This window comes from Trichechus manatus, unplaced genomic scaffold (assembly GCF_000243295.1).
Source record: "Trichechus manatus latirostris isolate Lorelei unplaced genomic scaffold, TriManLat1.0 scaffold00002, whole genome shotgun sequence".
Classification (NCBI taxonomy): domain Eukaryota; kingdom Metazoa; phylum Chordata; class Mammalia; order Sirenia; family Trichechidae; genus Trichechus; species Trichechus manatus.
The window spans coordinates 25396600-25416878 of NW_004443938.1; the positions used below are offsets into that span (position 1 = coordinate 25396600).

The 20279-nt window shown below is 37.9% G+C and overlaps 1 protein-coding gene across 1 annotated transcript in view; it reads right to left on the minus strand.

Annotated features, from left to right (window-relative positions):
• Window positions 1–2435: 2435 nt before the first annotated feature.
• Window positions 2436–20279, minus strand: part of RAB32 (RAB32, member RAS oncogene family) — a 29419-nt gene continuing 11575 nt past the window's right edge. The window contains exons 2-3 of the mRNA XM_004368847.3: window positions 13421–13698; window positions 2436–3579 (exon numbers count right to left, since the gene is read on the minus strand). Coding sequence (XP_004368904.1) covers window positions 3430–3579; window positions 13421–13698 — 428 coding nt within the window. The 3' untranslated portion in view covers window positions 2436–3429. The remainder of the gene's footprint in view (window positions 3580–13420; window positions 13699–20279) is intronic.

A 20279-nucleotide genomic window follows, 5' to 3' on the forward strand; every position in this document is an offset into this window, starting at 1 on the left:
ACTGTGAGATCAAATTGACAACAGCAACTCAAAAGGTTTGATGGGAAGCCTAGGGGACACCGAGTTGAAGATAATGGTGACGGAATAATCTGGAAAAGGATAGTGAGAATAGCAGCATAACTGGAAGAATGTAATCGATGTCCTGAATTGTACATGTAGAAACTTTCGAAATGGTAAAACTTTGGTTATGTATATTTTCACCAAAAAAAAAGATCCTCAAGGTTGAGAAGGGAAAAGTGTTGACATGTCGTGGGGTTGTTAACCAATGTCATAAAACAATATGTGTACTGACTGTTTCATGAGAAACTATTTGTTCTGTAAACCTTCATCTAAAGTACAATAAAAAATTTAAAAATGGTAACCACAGTAAATACTATAGCATATACAACCCTACAACAACAGTAAAAAGAACTAGTAACTTAAAAGCAAATAAGACAGATATGTATGCTGAATAGAGGATGGAGGGCATATAGGAATATACCCATGTACATATATATTAGACTGTGAATATTTTTACATACATATTTGTATATACAGCATGTATATTCATATATATAATATAGCATACAGGGGGCAGTCATAGAAGCTTCCTAGACACATCCAAACACCTTGAAGGACTAAGTTACTGGGGCCGAGGACTGGAGACTATGGTCTTGAAGGACATTTAGGTCAACTGGCATAACTTAGTTTATGAAGAAAATGTTCTACATCCTAATTTGGTGAGTAGCATCTGCGGTGTTAAAAGCTTGCTGTTGGTCCCATCCCATCCAGAGCAAAGGAGAATGAAGAAAACCAAAGACACAAGGAAAATATTAGTCCAAAGGACTAATGAACCACATGAATCACAGCCTCCACCAGCCTGAGCCCAGAAGAACTAGATAGTGCCCACGTACCACCACTGATCGCTCTGACAGTGATCACAATAGATGGTCCCAGAGCGGGAAAAACATGTAGAACAAAATTCAAATTCATAAAAAAGACCAGACTTACTGATCTGACAAAGACTGGAAGAACCCCTGAGACTATGGCCCCCCAGACACCCTTCTAACTCAGAACTGAAGCCACTCCTGAAGTTCACCTCTTAGCCAAAGACTAGACAGGCTTGTAAAACAAACAATAACACACGAGGAACGGGTTTCTTAGATCAATCAGGTATACAAGACCAAACAGGCAACAACATTTGCCCAAAAGCAAAGACAGGAAGGCAGGGACAGGAAAACCGGATGAATGGAAATGGGGAAACTGGGGTAGAAAGGGGGAGAGTGCTGACATACTGCGGGGATTGCAACCAATGTTATGAAAAAAAATTGTGTATAAGTTTTTGAATGACAAACTAATTTGCTCTGTAAAATTTCACCTAAAGCACAATTAAAAAAACAAAAAAGAAGAGTATGTCTGGAATACAGGAGATCCCGTAAGGTGTCTCTTAGTACTGCCATGCCCTATAATTAAAGTCAATGGAAAGCTACAGCAACCCAATTCTCACATGATTACTAATGGCCCAGCCTTTTCAGGAATGAATGTTGGGCCACCCCATCAGGCAAAGAACCACAACTAGCTGAGGTACTTGCTTAGGGTAAAGGAAATACGGAGTAAGTGGTAGAAGGTAGTTCTAAATACCAGTTATGACCACATGACCAGTTGCAGAACTGAGGACTATAATTGTTATGAGTATTTCTTCCTTGTATGTGTGCATCAAGTATTTTTGTTTTCTTCACTTATAAAATATAAGATGTAAACAAGGCTAGCACATTTTTGGTTGTATGTGTGTTAGTTATATCATGTTAGGCACAAGTATGACTTCATAATTGTCTTTATTTAGAGATTACGTATCGTTTAAGATGTGTACACGTGCCAAGCTGATGAGGGGTAGACTGTGGTGGTTAAGGTTATGTGTCAACTTGGCTGGACCATGATTCTCAGTGGTGTGGCAGTTTTGTAATGATGCTGTTTGGTGGTTATTTAATGATGTAATTTGGCAGTTATATGATGACATAGTCATCCTCCATGATGTGATCTGATGTGATCAACCAATCAGTTATAAGGGGAGTTTCCTCAGGGGTGTGTCCTGCATCCGAGATATATATATATATATATATATATATATATAGGCATTCTGGCAAAGCTCACTGACTTGCTCTGGATACTGCATCTGGCTAGTCATCACCTTACCTCCAGTTCTTGGGACTTGAGCCAGCAGCCTGCTATATTGCCTGCTGATCTTGGGATTTGTCAGACTCCACAGCCTGTGAGCCACCAGCCTGTCATCTTATGTGCCAATCTTGGATAGTCAGCCTCTGTAGCTACATGAGTCAGGAGAAGCCTCCAGCCTGACGCCTGACCCACAGACTTTGGACTTGCCAGCCTCTACAACTATGTATTTTACTTGAGATAAATCTCTCTCCATACACACACACACACACACACACACACACGATTTGACTTGACAGCAATGGGTTTCATTTTTTTCTGTTTCACTAGTTTTGCTTCTCTAGAGAACCCAGCCTAAGTCAAATGGTTATACAAATATCGTGAGTCTGCTTTAAGTTCCTCAGGTATTATACATTAAATGTCCAAAAACCTTACAGAAAACCATACACGAGCTAGTTTTAGATTTCATAATACAGAATCTCAAATTTAATAGTATATGCTTTGAAATAAATTCTCTCCTTGACCACTACTATTACAGATTAAAAAAAAAAAAAAACCAGCTCTAGTTAGAGATAATTGTAACAGTCATATTAGTTACAGCATAAACACACAGGAAGGAGAGAGATGGGACCAGGGAGAGAGAAGAAAAATGTTACTCTGTATTGTTCCCAAGTGATAACAACCAGATCCAGAAAGTGACACCCATATCTAGCTAGAACTAGTTAAATTATAATATTTAAGGGTAACAATTTTACATGAAGTACCAAAGTTCTGAATAGAAAAAAAAAATTGCTAAGGAGGAACATCAAGCCTTCTGTGGCTAATGGAGTGTTAACAAAGCTCAAGTCACTCTACTGAGAGTAAGGGTGGAACATGGAGACAGTAATACAGACTCACAAAATTACCAGAAGACAGCAAGTAAAGTTTTATTACCACCCCTAGCGCTTACACTAAAGGCTACAACTCGGAAGTCTAACCAAATCCAGACGAACTATCATTTAAAAAGATGTTAAAAATAATGTAAACATTATTCTCAATGCAATGGCAAACAACCACCACCACAGCCTAACTGTTCATCTGTTCAGCTGTAGAGCCACTAGGAGGAATACTTCACTGAAAGTCCCATGTTTAAATAAGCACAGGCTCCTAGGGTGCTGTCACTTCAAAGCGCCATCTGTATGAAGATTCACAATGCAGCATGTCATCTGTAATCTGTTCTCAGGAATGCGCGCAGAACCCAGTCAGGCTGCACTTGGCATGAGAGGAGCAGGAGCCGTGTTAGCAACACTGGGATTTGCTCTCTCCTGTCAAGGGGTCCTGATCCAGTTTAATTTTGTCCACATCGTTTTCTTCATTAGGAAAGCTTTGGTGGTTCACAAGAATATTCTCTACCAGGAATCGGGCTGCTTCGTCTATGTTTATGTTATCCTGTAATGCAGAAATGAGTAACAAGATCAGTATTAATTCCTAGAAGAAAGCATTAAGAATATTAGTGGGAATTAGGAAAATTCATCAGAGGGGGCAATGACATATACTAAGTATACCAGGTACCATTTTCTTCTCCACTGCTGAAGTATCTGGTCCCTAAGAGTCCAATGCTATTGAATAATGTGGCAATAGAACTCTCTTTTCTTTACAAAGGATCACTCTTTTTGATGTTCTTATTTAAACTTTTGCCACTGAGGTTTATTGAGCTACCCAGATGGTTGAAAATGAACCTTCACTCTGCTTGGGATACCACTCTCAAAAATGAAAGCACCTAGGATGAAAAATTCCTGCCCTTGAATATCTAATTCAAGCATTCAGGATACATGGTGAAGAAGTAAAAAGTAGATAAAGGGCTAAACCACATTAAAACATAATCATGCATCATGTCATTCCTCCATCTCTGAGCACAAATTATTATAAATTAACCTGAAATAATGTTGTAGGTGTGATGTCCATTAAGAATAATCTCAGAAATCATTAGCTATAACATTTGCATCACTTATTTATAAGGTGACTAACTACACAATAAACAACATAGCAAAAACTGTAGTTATTTAAAATAAAAACTCTTCATTTTTAAATAATTTCAGGTTTACAGAAATGTTCCAAAAATAGTAAAAAAAAATAGATCCTGTATACCTTATACACATATTTCTCAAACGTTAACATCTTAAATAACCAGAGTACAATTATCAGAATCAGGAAATTTAATAATAATATTGTGCCAGTACTACCACACATCTGTCAGTTTGTCATACAGTGGGGGCTTTCGTGTTGCTGTGATACTGGAAGCTATGCTACCCGCATTCAAATACCAGCAGGGTCATCCATGTTGGACAGGTTTTCGCTGAGTTTCCAGATTAAGACAGACAAGGAAAAGGGAAAGGGACCTAGTGGTCTACTTCTGAAAAAAATTAGCCAGTGAAAACTTTATGAATAGCAGCAGAATATTATCTGATAAAGTGCCAGAAGATAAGCCCATCAGGTTGGAAGGCACTCAAAATACGACTGGGGAAGAGCTGTCTCCTCAAAGTAGAGTCGACCTTAATGACGTGGATGGAGTCAAGCTTTTGGGATCTTCGTTTGCTGATGTGGCATAACTCAAAATGAGAAGAAACAGCTGAAAATATCCACTAATAATCAGAATGTGGAATGTACAAACTATAAACCTAGGACAATTTCAAATCGTCAAAAATGAAACAGAACTCATACACATCAATATCCTAGGCATTAGTGAGCTGAAATAGACTGGTATTGGCCATTTTGCATCAGACAATCATATGGTCTACTATGCCAGGAATGACAACTTAAAGAGGAATGGCTTTGCATTCATTGTCAAAAAGACATTTCAAGATCTATCCTGAAGTATAATGCTGTCAGTAATAGGATAATAATCATATGCCTACAAGGAAGACCAGTTAATACTATTATTCAAATTTATGCACCAACTGGTAAGGCCAAAGATGAAGAAACTGAGTTTTACCAACTTCTGCAGTAGTCTCAAATTGACTGAGCATGCAATCAGGATGCACTGACAATTACTGGTGACTGGAACGTGAAAGCTGGAAACAAAGAAGAAGGATCAATAGTTGGAAAATATGGTCTTGGTGATAGAAACAATGCCAGAGATCACGGAATAGAATTTTGCAAGACCGACAACTTCTTCATTGCAAATACTTTTCTCAACAACATAAATGGCAACTATACTTGTGGACCTCGCCAAATGAAATACACAGGAATCAAACTGACTACAACACTGGAAAGAGACGATGGAGAAGCTCAGTATCATCAGTCACAAAAAGGCCAGGGGCCGACTGGAACAGACCATCGGTTGCTCATATGCAAGTTCAAGTTGAAGCTGAAGAAAATGAGAACAACTCCACAAAAGCAAAAGTATGACCTTAAGTATATCCCACATGAATTTACAGACCATCTCAAGAACAGATTTGACACATTGAACACTAATGACTGAAAACACTAATGACTGAAATGACATCAAGGACATCATATATGAAGAAAGCAAGAGGTCATTAAAAAGATAAGTAAGAAAGAAAAGACCAAAATGGATGCCAGAAGAGACTCTGAAAATTTCTCTAGAACTTCGAGTCGCTAAAGCGAAAGCAAGAAATGATGAAGTAAAAGAGCTGAAAAGATTTCAAAGGGTGGCACAAAAGGACAAAGTAAAGTATTATAATGACATGTGTAAAGACCTAGAGTTAGAAAACCAAAAACGAAGAACACACTCAGCATTTCTCAAGCTGAAAGAACTAAAGAAAAAATTCAGTCCTCGAGTTGCGATAGTGAAGGATTCTATTGGTAAAATACTGAACGACACAGGACGCACCAAAAGAAGATTTAAGTAGTATACACAGCCACTGTACCAAAAAACTGGTTGACGCTGAATCATTTCAGGAGGGAGCTTATGATCAAGAATCAATGATACTGAAGAAAGAAGTCCAAGCTGCACTGAAGACACTGGCAAAAAACAAGACTCCAGGAATTGACAGAATACCAATTGAGATGTTTCAACAAACGGATACAGCACAGGAGTACTCACTCATCTATGCCAAGAAATTTGGAAGACATCTACCTGGCCACTTGACTGGAAGAGATCCATATTTATGCCTATTCCCAAGAAAGCTGACCCAACCGAATGTGGAAATTATCGAACACTATCATTAATATCACACACAAGTAAAATTCTGCTGAAGATCATTCAAAAGCGGTTGCAGAAGTACATTGACAGGGAACTGCCAGAAATTCAAGGCAGATTCAGAAAGGATGTGGAATGAACCTACTGCAGGCGAGTTGATTCCAACTCATAGTTGGACCCTATAAAACTGCCCCCATAGGGTTTCTAAGGCTGTAAATCTTTACAGAAGCAGACTGCCATATCTTTCTTCCACTGGGCAGCTAGTGGGTTCAAACCACCGATCTCTTGGTTAGCAGCCAAGCATTTTAACCACTGCACCACCAGGGCTCCTCCTGTTTGGCTCAGTTCCCATGTATCTCTCATAGTATGAGGATCTTGAAATGCTGAGTGTGCGCCAGTCTTTAAAGATTTGGGTTATTCATACAACATTATTGCTAGGCACAAAGCCAGCCATGTTTTCTTCAATCCAAAAGTAATCTGTCACAATGCTGGAGGAAACATTGGCTGTGTTACACTTCTGGAGAAATGGTATGTCAATCTCCATGAAGCCTTCCTTGGAGATTTTTCAATGCATTTTGACTGTCAGATGGATTCATTGCTGATGTCAGACGGATCCTTGCTGAAAGCAGAGAATACCAGAAAGATGTTTACCTGTGTTTTACTGACTATGCAAAGGCATTGGACTGTGTGGATCATTTAACAAATTATGGATAACACTGCGAAGAATGGGAATTCCAGAACACTTAATTGTGCTCATGAGGAACCTGTACATAGATCAAGAGGTGGTTCTTCGAACAGAACAAGGGAATACTGTGTGGTTTAAAGTCAGGAAAGGTGTGCATCAAGGCTGCATCCATTCACCATACTTATTCAGTCTGTATGCTAAGCAAATAATCCAAGAAGCTGGACTATATGAAGAAGAACGTGGCATCAAGATTGGAGGAATACTCATTAACAACCTGCAATATGCAGAAGACACAATCTTGCTTGCTGAAAGTGAAGAGGATTTGAAACACTTAACTGATGAAGATCAAAGACTACAGCCTTCATTATGGATTACACCTCAACATATAGAAAAAACAAAAATCCTCACAACTGGACCAATGAGCAACATGTTGATAAATGGAGAAAAGATGGAAGTTTTCAAGGATTTCATTTTACTTGGATCCACAATCAATGCCCATGGAAGGGGCAATCGAGAACTCAAACAACGCATCACACTGGGTAAATCTGCTGCAAAAGAGTGCATCTCACATACCTTGGACATGTTATCAGGAGGTATCAGTCCCTAGAGAAGGACATCATGCTTAGTAAATTAGAGAGTCATTGAAAAAGAGGAAGACCCTCAATGTGATGGACTGACATAGTGGCTGCGACAATGGGCTCAAGCATAACAATTATCATGAGGATGGTGAGGACTAGGCAGTGTTTTGTTCTGTTGTACACAGGGTCACTATGAGTCGTAAGCTACTCAACTGCACCTAACAACAACATTATGCCAATTAAGGGGCCCTGGCAGCGCAGTGGTCACACACTGGGCAATAATAAAAAAGTCAGCAGTTTGAACTCACCGGCCACTCTGAGGGAGAAAGATGTGGCACTCTCCTTCTGTTAAGATTGTTGTTGTTGTTAGGTGCCATTGAGTCGGTTCTGACTCATAGTTATCCTATGTATGACAACAAAACAATGTCCAGTTCTGCACCATCCTCACAATCTCTGCTATATTTGAGCCCAATGTTGCAGCCACTGTGTCAGTAAATCTCATTGAGGGTATTCCTCTTTTTGGCTGACCTTCTACTTTACCATGGATAATGTTCTTCTCCAGGGACTGATCCCTCCTGATAACATATCCAAAGTACTTGAGAGGAAGTTTCATCATCCTCACATCTAAGGAGCATTCTGGCTGTACTTCCAAGACAGATTTGTTTATTCTTCTCTCAGTCCACTGTATATTCAATATCCTTTGCTAACACCATAATTCAAAGGCATCAATTCTTCTTTGGCCTTTCTTATTTACTGTACAGCTTTTGCATGCATAAGAGGCAACTGAAAATACCATGGATTGGGTCAGGCGCACCTTCGTCTTCAAAGTGACATCTTTACTTTTTAACACTTTAAAGATAAAGAGGTCTTTTGCAGCAGATTTGCCCAATGTAATGCGTCTTTTGATTTCTTGACTGCAGCTTCCATGGGCGTTGCTTGTGGATCCAAATAAAATGAAATCCTTGACAACTTCAATCTTTTCTCCATTTATCATGATGTTGCTTATTAGTCCAGTTATGAGAATTTTTTTCTTTATGTTGAGGTGTAATCCATAATGAAGGCTGTAGTCTTTGATCTTCATCAGTAAGTACTTCAAGTCCTCTTTCCTTTCAGCAAGCAAGGGTGTATCATCTGCATATCGCAGGTTGTTAATGAGTATTCCTCCAATCCTGATGCTGCATTCTTCTTCATATACTACAGCTTCTCGAATGATCTGCTCAGCATACAGACTGAATAAATATGGTGAATGGATACAACCCTGAGGCATACATTTCCTGATTTTCAATCACAAAGTATCCCCTTGTTCGGTTCAAGCGACTGCCTCTTGGTCTATGTACAGGTTCCTCATGAGCACAATTAAGTGTTCTGGAATTCTTGTTTTTACCCAAAGAATCCTTTCAATTTGCAACTTGAGTCTTGAATTTTTTCTTCAGTTCTTTCATCTTAGAAATGCTGAGACTGCTCTTCCCTTTCGGTTTTCTAACTCCAGGTCTTTGCATATTTCATTATAATACTTTGTCTTCTTAAGCTGCCCTTTGACATCTTCTGTTCAGCTCTTTCACTTCATCATTTCTTCCATTTGCTTTAGCTACTCTACGTTCAAGAGTAAGTTTCAGAGTCTCTTCTGACATCCATTTTGGTCTCTTCTTTCTTTCCTGTCTTTTTAATGATCTTTTGCCTTCTTCATGTATGAGTTCCTTAATGTCATCCCACAACTCATCTGGTCTTCAATCATTACTGTTCAATACATCAAATATATTCTTGAGATGGTCTCTAAATTCAGGTAGGATATACTCAAGGTCATACTTTGGCTGTTGTGGAGGTGTAATTTTCTTTAGCTTCAACTAGAACTTGCATATGAGCAACTGATGGTCTGTTCTGAAATCAGCCCCTGGCCTTGTTCTGACTGATGATACTGAGCTTCTCCATCGTCTCTTTCCAGTGATGTAGTCAATTTGATTCCTGTGTATTTCATTTGGCAAGGTCCACAAGTATAGTTGCCATTTATGTTGCTGAAAGAAAGTATTTGCAACGAAGAAGTCATTGATCTTGCAAAATTCTATCATGCGCCCTCTGGTGTCCTTTCTATCACCAAGACCATACTTTCCAATTACTGATCCTTCATTTCCAGCTTTTGCATTCCAATCATCAGTAATTATCAATGCATCTTGGATGCTTTTCAATTTCAGACTGTAGAAGTTGGTAAAAATCTTCAATTTCTTCAACTTTGGCATAAGGGTTGTTGCATAAGTTTGATTAACAGTCATATTAATTGGTCTTCCTTGTATATATAGAAAACCCTGGTGGCATAGTGGTTAAGAGCTATGGCTTATAAACAAAAGGTCAGCAGTTCGAATCTGCCAGGCACTCCTTGGAAACCCTATGGGGAAGTTCTACTCTGTCCTGTAGGGTTGCTGTGAGTCGGAACCGACTTGATGGCAACGGGTTTGGTTTTTGGTTTCTGTATACATATGGATATAGTCCTATCACTGACAGCATTGTACTTCAGGATAGATCTTGAAATTTTTTTTGACGATGAATGTGTCACCATTTATCTTCATTTTGTCATCGCCAGCATAGTACAACATATGATTGTCTGATTCAAAGTGGCCAATATTAATTCATTTCAGCTCACTAATGCCTAGGATATTGATGTTTATGTGCTCCATTTCATTTCTGACAACTTCCATTTTTCCTTGATTCATACTTTGTACATTCCATCCTCTGATTATTAATGGATATTTTTAGCTGTTTCTTCTCATCTTGAGTCATGCCATATCAGCAAATGAGGGTCCCAAAAGCTTGACTCCATCCATGTCATTAAGGTCGACTCTACTTTGATGCAGGAAGCTCTTCCCCAGTCGTATTTTGAGTGCATTCCAACCTGGTGCTCATCGTCCAGCACTATATCAGACAATGTCTGCTGCTATTCATAACGTTTTCTTAAAAAGATCACCAGGTCCTTCCTCCTAGTCTGTCTTAGTCTGGAAGCTCCACTGAAACCTGTCCACCATGGGTGACCCTGCAGGTATTTGAAATACTGGTGGCATAGCTTCCAGCATCACGGCAACATGTAAGCCACCACAGTATGACAAACTGGCAGACGTAGTGGCCGTAAACATTATAGCCTTGGAAACCCTATGGTGCAGTCCTACTCTGTCCTATAGGGTCACTATGAGTTGTAATCGACTCAATGGCAACGAGTTTTTTGGTTTATTGTACCAATGTTAATCTATCAACAAAGTCAGGAAGAAAAGCAAATCACCTGAGAGACATATAGAGCAGAGAGGGATCAGGGTGTCCAGAACAAGTCCCTGTATAAGAAGCCTGTTCTTCCACGATTTCTTCATTCTGGTCTGGTTAAGTGGTCATGCAGCATCTCTAAACTTGATCTTTTTTCCTCCACTACTTTTTATTTATGAAACTATTTTTTTTTTATTGTGGTAAAATATAATTTTTTTCTTACCATTTTAATTATTTTAAGTGTAAAATTCAGTGACATTAATTGCATTCACCATGTTGCACAGCCATCACCACTATCCACTTCCAAGAGTCTTTCATCATCCCAAACAGAAACGCAAGACCTCTCAAACAATAACTCCCCATTCCCTTTACCCTGAACTTCTGGCAATGACTAATAAACTTTTGTCTCTATGCATTTGCCTACTGGAGATGTTTCATGTAAGTGGGATCATACAGAATTTATCCTTTTGTTTACAACTTATTTTACTTAGTATAATGTTTTCAGGGTTCATCGATGCTACAGCATGTATCAGAACTTCATTCCTTTTTATGGCTATTATTCCATTGTGTATAGGTACCACATTTTGTTAATCCATTCTTCTGTTGATGAACACTTGGGTTGTTTCTACCTTTTGGTTATTGTGAAAAATGCTGCAGTGAACATTGGTGTACATGTATCTTTTTAAGTCCCTTCTTTCTAGCCTTGTGTATGTAAACTAATTTTTAAGATGCTAGGATGTATTTGTTTAAAGGAATGGCCTTTAGCTTATGCGGAGACACTTCTGTCTCCAGTAGACACTCTTATTCCAATGACATCATCACTGCTCTCAATATTTTCAGAGGTGTTTTTGTACAGTCTCTCACAGTTTTGCTTTCATCATTCTGATCCTCAATGGCACTTAATAATTTTTTTACTTTGAGGGTGTGTTTCTGGTAAAAGTTAAAAGTAACCTGGTAGTAAGTCTGCAGAATAAAGTAGGTAATTTGGAGGAAGCAAAAGGTTGGCAGTTCAAACCCACCCAGAGGAACCTCGGAAGAACATCCTGGTGATCTGCTTCCGAATGGTCCCAGACATGAAAATCCTATGCAGTGCAGTTCTACTCTGCACAGATGGCATCACCATGACTTGGAATCGACTCAACAGCAACAGGTTTTGGATACATGTATATGTATGTATGTGTATGTGTATGTGTATGTGAGGGAGCCTTGGTGGCACAGTGGTTAAGAACTGAAAGGTTAGAGGTTTGAACCCACCAGCTGCTCTGCAGGAGAAAGATGTGGAAATCTGCTTCCATAAAGATTTACAGCCTTGGAAACCCTATGGGGTAGTTCTACTCTGTCCTATTGGGTTGCTATGAGTTGGAATTTGACTCAATGGCAACTAATAACAACAACAACATACCTGTATGTATAAAAAGCAAAAAAACCCAAACCCGTTGCCGTCGACGGTTTCCAAGGAGTGGCTGGTGGATTCAAACTGCCGATCTTATGGTTAGCAGATGAGCTCTTAACCACCATGCCACCAGGGCTCCTGTATATGTATATAAATAAAACAAATGCACAGAAAGCATACTAAAAGCTCGAACTGTATTAAGATTACACTAAATTTATGGCTTAGTGTATGCCATCACGAAATTTGTCACGAAACTTGTCAAACACTTAATCATGCTTATTTAAGTGTGAATGTTATTCGATCCTGTTATGTGAAATTTCTGAAACACAAAAACAAAGTCTCCCTCAATATTTTGTACTTGGGATTATCACCACTGTTTTCTTATACATCTATACTGTTAAGATTTTTGATAACCAACGTAAGTGTTCTGTTTCCAGGTCACACTGGAAAAATCTTTTTTTCCTTCAAAAATCATTTTATCCAGCTTTCCATAAAGAAAAAAAAAACAACGAACAAATTCTTGCCTGTTATTCATGAAGAAGCATGTCACAAATGTTAACACTTTCCCCTTGTTCAAATTCTTTCATACTTAATCTAAAACTCTTCAAACATCATTTGAATAAATCTTCTCTCTGACCTTCTCATTGCCTTCATTAGTTCTGCAGGGGACCTACATCTTCACCAGAGACACCCCTCCCATCTCTTTTAGACTCTGTAAAAATAAAAAATGTTTGTGCTTCACAATGCACCTCGCCCTTTGTCAACGCCAGTAGTGTAAGGTTCTCATTAAAAGACTCAAACACACAAAAAAATGACATTTTTTTCCTCTGCTCTAAATAAGTGGCCCACTTATATTTTAATTAAAAAATCTGCCCTTCTATTATTGACCTCTCCATTGGCCAATTTTGAAAGCAGGGCTTTGAACCAGTTCATGCCAGTTCAAACCTCTGCTGAGAATTTGCATTTATACCCCAGATATACTGAATCAGAATCTACATTTTAACAAGATCCCCAAGTGATTCTTATATCATCTGGGGATGGGGATCTTGTTAAAATTTGAAAGCACTGCTGCTGCAGACTGAAAGAAGCAATAACATATCCATGCTAGGTTTCACAGTTTCTAGGCTTCCAAAAACCACTCAAATAAATCCATCAAAACACTTTATAATTGGAACTGAAATTTACAATCTAAACAGCACAAGGGATTCATAAAGCAAAGCAGATCTTACCTTTGCAGAGGTTTCAAACCATCCACTGAAGCCATGTTCTTTGCAGAACTGGTCCATCTGGGGAGGGTTCTGGCCGCTATCCTTTTTCTGGTCACATTTGTTAGCTAGGAGGACAGCAGGAATAGGGCTGCCATTCGGGAGATGGACCTTACTGTCCAGATCATTTTTCCATTTTAAGACTGCCTCAAATGTGGAACTTCTTGATAGATCAAAGACTACAAAAGCACCAACAGCTTCTTTATAATATACTCGAGTCATGTTGCCAAACCGCTCCTGTCCTAGAAAGAAATAATAAGAGATTAAAGAATCATAATTCAGACAGGGTTTATACTTAGATATAACCTCTTTGATCTTAGGAATAATGCTATAAACAAATCTCTTCCATTCTACAGCAATATAAATGGGTGGGATCAAGAACATTCACACACATCCATGACCCAAAAAGCAGAAGTGGCTGGTCATATTGTATGAGTACCCAATTGTCTAGTTTTATGTTCTGTGCATGTACAACCCATTCTCTATAAATATCAATATGACAAAGTCAGTCATTTTATCCTCCTCTTACCTCGTTCTAAGAGAAGAGAAGTAGTAAAGGAAATAAGAAAGCTAGGAGTGGAGGGAAAAGGACAAGAATAGAAGAAAATGAAGCTTGCAGGAAGAAGATAAATGTAGTGGGTAAAATGCTAGTCAAAAAGATTAGGGCTGGTCATGAGATAAAGTAGCTCATGTTCTCAATTCATCTTTACTTCACATCTCTAGCCTATATCCGCTTTTGACTCAATATGCAAGATTGCCCTCCTCTGAGAAGGCAGATGCATGCAAACCTACTATTTTAGAACAAAAAGAAGTACAGTTGGTTCTACTCTTCTAAGAAGGGTCAACTGCAGAGTTCTTCTTATAGCATTGTACTTTTTAAATAATTTAACTTACGTTGAATGCTTTCGTTTAAAAAAATCTACTAGTTAATAAATTATATCAGACTTTGCAATGCATTCTTTTACCATCCTGTATCATACTAATCTTTGATATATAAAGGACCCTTATCTTCATCTGACAGATTAAAAAACAGGCAAAGAGATGCTTGGCCAGGATTACAGCTACACTGACTAAAAAAGACAGGAATAGAATTCAGGTCTTCTGACTCTCACAAAGTCTATGGAAGTATGGTGCCAGGCATTCTGAACTATCTTGTAGTGGCCTTGATTTCTAAAGCTCATACCTTTGGGTCTTCAAATTACTAACTAGAATGCTAAGGAAAAATGACTAGTGATTAATGAAAACCTAAGATTTATAACTAGTTGACCTATGATAAAGATGCTATGATAGGATACTTTCCTATTAAAATACATGATGAAAAACAAGTTTTATCTGTATTTTGTTGATAGTAACAAATGCAAAGCTACACAAAAATATAAAATGCTTTCTCCTCCAAAAGTCCCCTATGCCATCATACAATGTTAAATATTGCTTGATGGGATGACGGAAGTAGAATACAACAGTCAAGCTTAAATGGATGATCTTAAAGTTGAACTGCTTTGTGATACCTTCTCATATAGGTTTATCTGAGTCTCTATAGTAATACCCCAAAAGTCTTAATTTTATTATAACAGAAGGTCATATATGAAACTTCAAAAACAGAGTAAAACTCCATTGTCATGTTCATATTTTTTTTAAAATAAATCTGCTTAGTCAACTGTTTAGTTTATTTGGTCACAATGCTGACATTTATAAAAAGTTCACATTATAGCATTTTTCCATAAATATACATTTAATAATCACACAGAGCATGCTCACAGAGGATATACCAACCATTCAAAGTCAATATCACTATTCTGCAAAAAAATCATGTAGATGCATTAAAGTGGTTCCCACTCAGTTTCAACTAGAGAGCACATACTACAAATCACTTCCATTTTTATGAATTTCAATTATTAAATAACGAAATGATGATGGCAACAAGACAAACGGGCCTCATTAAGATAGTCTAGATTATAAGACTGTTACATAGTTATGAGAAAGTATACCTTTGGATCATCCCTTTCATCTAGAAAAGGTGGGGCACCAAACTAGTAAAAGAGAAGTATATAAATCCAAAAGTTATAAAGAGCGATTAAGCTTTAGTGACTATTTCTATATTTGTGAATAATCTGTTGTTGTTGTTGTGAGGTGCTGTCAAGTCAGTTCCAACTCACAGTGACCCTGTGTACAACAGAATGAAACACTGCCCGGTCCTGTGCCATCCTCACAATTGTTATGCTTGAGCCCACTGCTGCAGCCACTGTGTCAATCCATCTTGTTCAGGGTCTTCCTCTTTTTTGCTGATTCTCTCCTCTACCAAGCATGATGTCCTTCTCCAGCGACTGGTCCCTCCTGATAACATGTCCAAAGTATCTGCGACAAAGTCTTGCCATCCTTGCTCCTAAGGAGCATTCTGGCCATACTTCTTCTAAGACAGAATCATCTGTAAATCCCTAAAAATGTGTCTTTTTACCAATAATACTAAATCATATTCAAATTTTTAATCATATAAATTTTCTGGTAAAGCATAAAAGAACCAGAAATGTATATGACAAAAAAGTTTTAGAGGAGGACCCCAGGACTTGGAAGTATCAATTGATTTTCCGTAGGTCCCACAGCTAAGATTCAAAACTCCCTCACAGTCTTGACAATCAGAGAGTACGCTTTTTAACAACTATACTATATGGCAAGTTAAAATAATGTCAATTATATTGTTAAGAAAATTAAAAGAAAATGCACACATTGGGAGAAAATACTGCAATCATATAGGTGATAAAGGACTTGTATGCAAATTATATAAAGAACTCTCAAAACTCTATAAGAAGAAAATAAACCAATAAGAAAGTAGGTGAAAGACTGGAACAGACACTTCACCAAAGAATGTATACGATGACAAATTCACACAGAAAAAGATGCTCAACATTATTAATTATTGGGGAAATGCAATTTTAACCCACAATGACATGCTACCTCACACCCGCTAAAATGGCTAAAATTTAAGTCTGACTATACAAGGTGTCAGCAAGGATGTGGAGCAACTAGAACACTCATACAGTGATGATGAGAATGTAAAATAGTAAACCACTGTGGGAAACAACCTGGTAGTTTCTTAAAAAATTAAAGATACACATATCATACAACTCATCTGTACCAATCCTAGGTACTTAGCAAAACAAAATAAAAGCATATGTCCACACAAAAGCATATACATGAATGTTCATAGCTGCTTTATTTTTAATGGCCAAATACTGGAAGCAATCCAAATGTTGATCAACAGATTAATGGATAAACTATGCTACATCTATGCAGTGAGATACTATTCAACATTAAAAAAAAAAAAAAGATTATAGATACAAGCAATAACATAGATGAATCAGAAAACCATTATGCTGAGTGAAAGAAGCCAGATAAGAACAGCGGAGGGGAGAAATAGAAAAAGAGAGCGATGGAAGAGGGACAAGGAAGAGGGAGAAGGAGGAAAGCGTGGGGAGAGAGGAACGAGAAGAGAAAGAGAAATAGTATTTGAAACCATTTGTATCAAATTCTAGAATATGGAAGCTATATTGATATAGTAACAGCAAGTAGGAAAGGAAGGGGAATGGATTACAAAGGGGCAAGAGGAAGAACTTCTAGGAGTGATAGAAATGTTTGTAATCTTGATTACAGTGATGTTTTACAAGTATATACGTATGTCAAAACTTATAAAATTATATATTTTATTGTATGCCAATTATACAATAAAGTCACTGGGAGGGTTAATATAAAATGCCCACCCAGGAACCTTCTATGGCAGAGTTTAGCAAATTATGGCCCATGACCAAACCCAGCTAAATAAAGTTTTATTGGAATAGTCACTCTCATTCATTTACATATTGTCTATGTGTGTTTTTGTTTTACAAAGGCAGAGTTGAATAGTTGAGAAAGAGACGGTATGGCCTGCAAAGCCTAAAATATTTGCTATTGGGTACTTTATAGAAAAAAAATCTGATTTCTATTCTAGGGGGCTAGAAATATTGCATATCTTGAACTGGAAATGGTATATAAGAATTCATGAAGGTACACACTTAAGGTCTATGCATGTAAGTTACACTTCACTTTAAAAAAAGTATAAAATGCCAGGCCCATAGTAAGCACTAAATTAATGTTAGCTAGTATTACTGTTGTTGTTGTTAGTTGCCATTGAGTCAATTCTGACTCATGGTGATTGCACCTGAGCAGTGTAGAACTGTGTTCCTTCGGGTTTTCAAGGCTGTGACCTTTCAGAAGTAGATTGCCAGGCCTGTCTTCTGAGGTGCCTCTAGGTGGGTTCAAACTGCCAATCTTTCTTTCAGCTAGTAGTTGAGTGCTTAACCATTTGCACCACCCAGGGACTCCCATATTATTAATAGGTGCTTAATAAATTCGTTACATGAAAAAATAAAACGTCCCAGTATTCTTTTAAAAATGGTGTCAACTGAACATGGCAAAGGCTGAAATTGTTCTCTAGTGATGTGCTGTATTGTGTAGTGAGAGAGCATTTTGCAGAGGAAAACAAACTTGGTTAAGAGTACAACAATACTAGGAAATCAAAATACCAAACACCTAACAGTCAAGCAACCCCATGAAATAACTTTCTCTGCTTAAGTAAGCCAACTGGCCTTAGAGATCATCTAAGTCCCTCCCAGTGCTCACATTTTGAGGTTTTAGGTTTCCGTGTTTTAACTTTAACGTCATACTGATTTTCTAAAGAATTCTACAATCACAGCAATGAGGATCAGATGTAAGGGATCCAGCATCAAAGGGCTAAGACTATTTAGGTAAATAGCTTACATTCTAAAAGAACAGTAAAATACACTTCCTATTTTACAGAGTTCATAATTTATTTTCTCAAGAATTCTTAAGTAATTCATTAGTGCTTCAGAAATTTACCAAACTCTTTTGGTTTTAAGTAAAAAACACAAATTTCTAAAACACAGTAAATTTAATTAGGGAGTGGGGAAAGATAAGATGAATCATTTAGAATAATTTTAACATAAAAGTAAGGACTGCTCTCCAAAAACCTAACCAAGTATACCTAGATTTAACTATTCAAAGGTTAACTTGAAGGTCCTTTCTCCACATGCATAGATATGCTAAGTGTTGAGTCCCATATCTTTGTTATGATTGCTCCCTGGGTAATTTCAGCCTTATTATTACCTAAAGCAAAGCACTCAGTGGAAAACATTACTAATGTTCATGAATGTTCTGTTCTCCTCTGCTTCTCAGTAGATGGAGGATCACACTTCTCAGTACATGGAGGATCTGACTGCTTGAAGTAAGGAGTAGCCATGAGATGAATCTTGGCCAAAGAAATGTGAATGGAAGTGTCACTCCCAAGAAGAATCCCTTAGCTGTCAGTGCTCCTGGCCTGCTGCAGCAAGCTCTGAACCCTAATTTTGAGATGACAGTATCATGAGATGACAGAGTCTCTGTTGGCCTGGATCTTCAGGTGACCCCAATAAGAAGAGTCTAAACAGTCACTGGCACTAAACAGATAATTATCTAATCGTTAAGAACTTATTTTTAGTTTGCTAAAGGCAATAATAAGAGCCTTGGCGCAGTGGTGGAAGTGTTCAGCTGAAAGCGTTTGGCTGCTAACCAAAAGATCAGCACTTCAAACCCACCAGGGGCTCCTCAGGAGAAAGAAGTAAAACAATTTCTGACATTAAAGAACTTTTGCAATGCTACCCAATAAAGGATGTGATTAAAAACAAAATTGTACTGCTATGCCAACTGACCACTTCACTTCACTGGCTTGCACAAGATTCCACAAAAAAAGAAGAGTTGTATTATCCCCAAATAAATAAGTTTAAAAGATTATAGCATCAAACTGGCACTATTTGAGTTTGGATTTCACAGCACTGAATTTCATAGCTGAATACTGCACTACCAGGAGAAGGTAAAAAGAGTCAGGTGATTATGTGATTTCACTGACTTGTCTGGTATTTTGTCTTTTATCATAACTAAGATGAGAGGAAGAGACTATAACATAATAGCTAAGTCTATGGAGTCAGAAAAATCTGGATCCATGCCATAACTTTGCGAGTTATAGGTGTATAGACCTTGGGCACAACTCTTAAACTTTCTAAGTCTCGGATTACTTATGTGTAAAATGGAAATAATTCATTTCTCCAGATTACTGCAAGTATAAAAAAGAATGAAAGTTAACTGAATTACAGTGACTAGAAAATATATTTCAATAAATGTTAATTATTAGTATGAGACAGTTAATGGCCAGAAGTTCTCAATTCTAGGATTCTATGCTTATATTTATACAGTCAAGATGCGCTGATAATTATTGATGATTGGAGGCAGCATACGATCAAGAACCAATGGTACTGAAAGAAGAAGTTCAAGCTGCACTGAAGGCATTGGCAAAAATCAAGGCTCCAGGAATTGACAGAATACCAACTGAGATGTTTCAATAAATGGATGCAACACTGAAAGTACTCGCTCCTCTATCTGGAAATCTGGAAGAGAGCTACCTGGCCAAATGACTGGAAGAGATCCATACACATGCCCATTCCAAAGAAAGGTGATGCAATGGAATGCTGAAACTACTAAACAATATCATTAATATCATATGCAAACAAAATTTTGCTGAAGATAATTCAAAAGTGGTTACAACAGGAGTTCTGGCAAAATGGCGCTCTAGGCAGAAGCACCACGCCATCCCTCCACAGCAAAGATCCGAAAAACTAAGCCGAACAGAGAATACAACAATCCTGAAACCTAAACCATCAAATGAAGAGATAAAGAACTCAGCCAAGCACCAAATGGAGTGAGAAAACTGACAGAGAATGGAGAGCAAAGAGAGATTCAT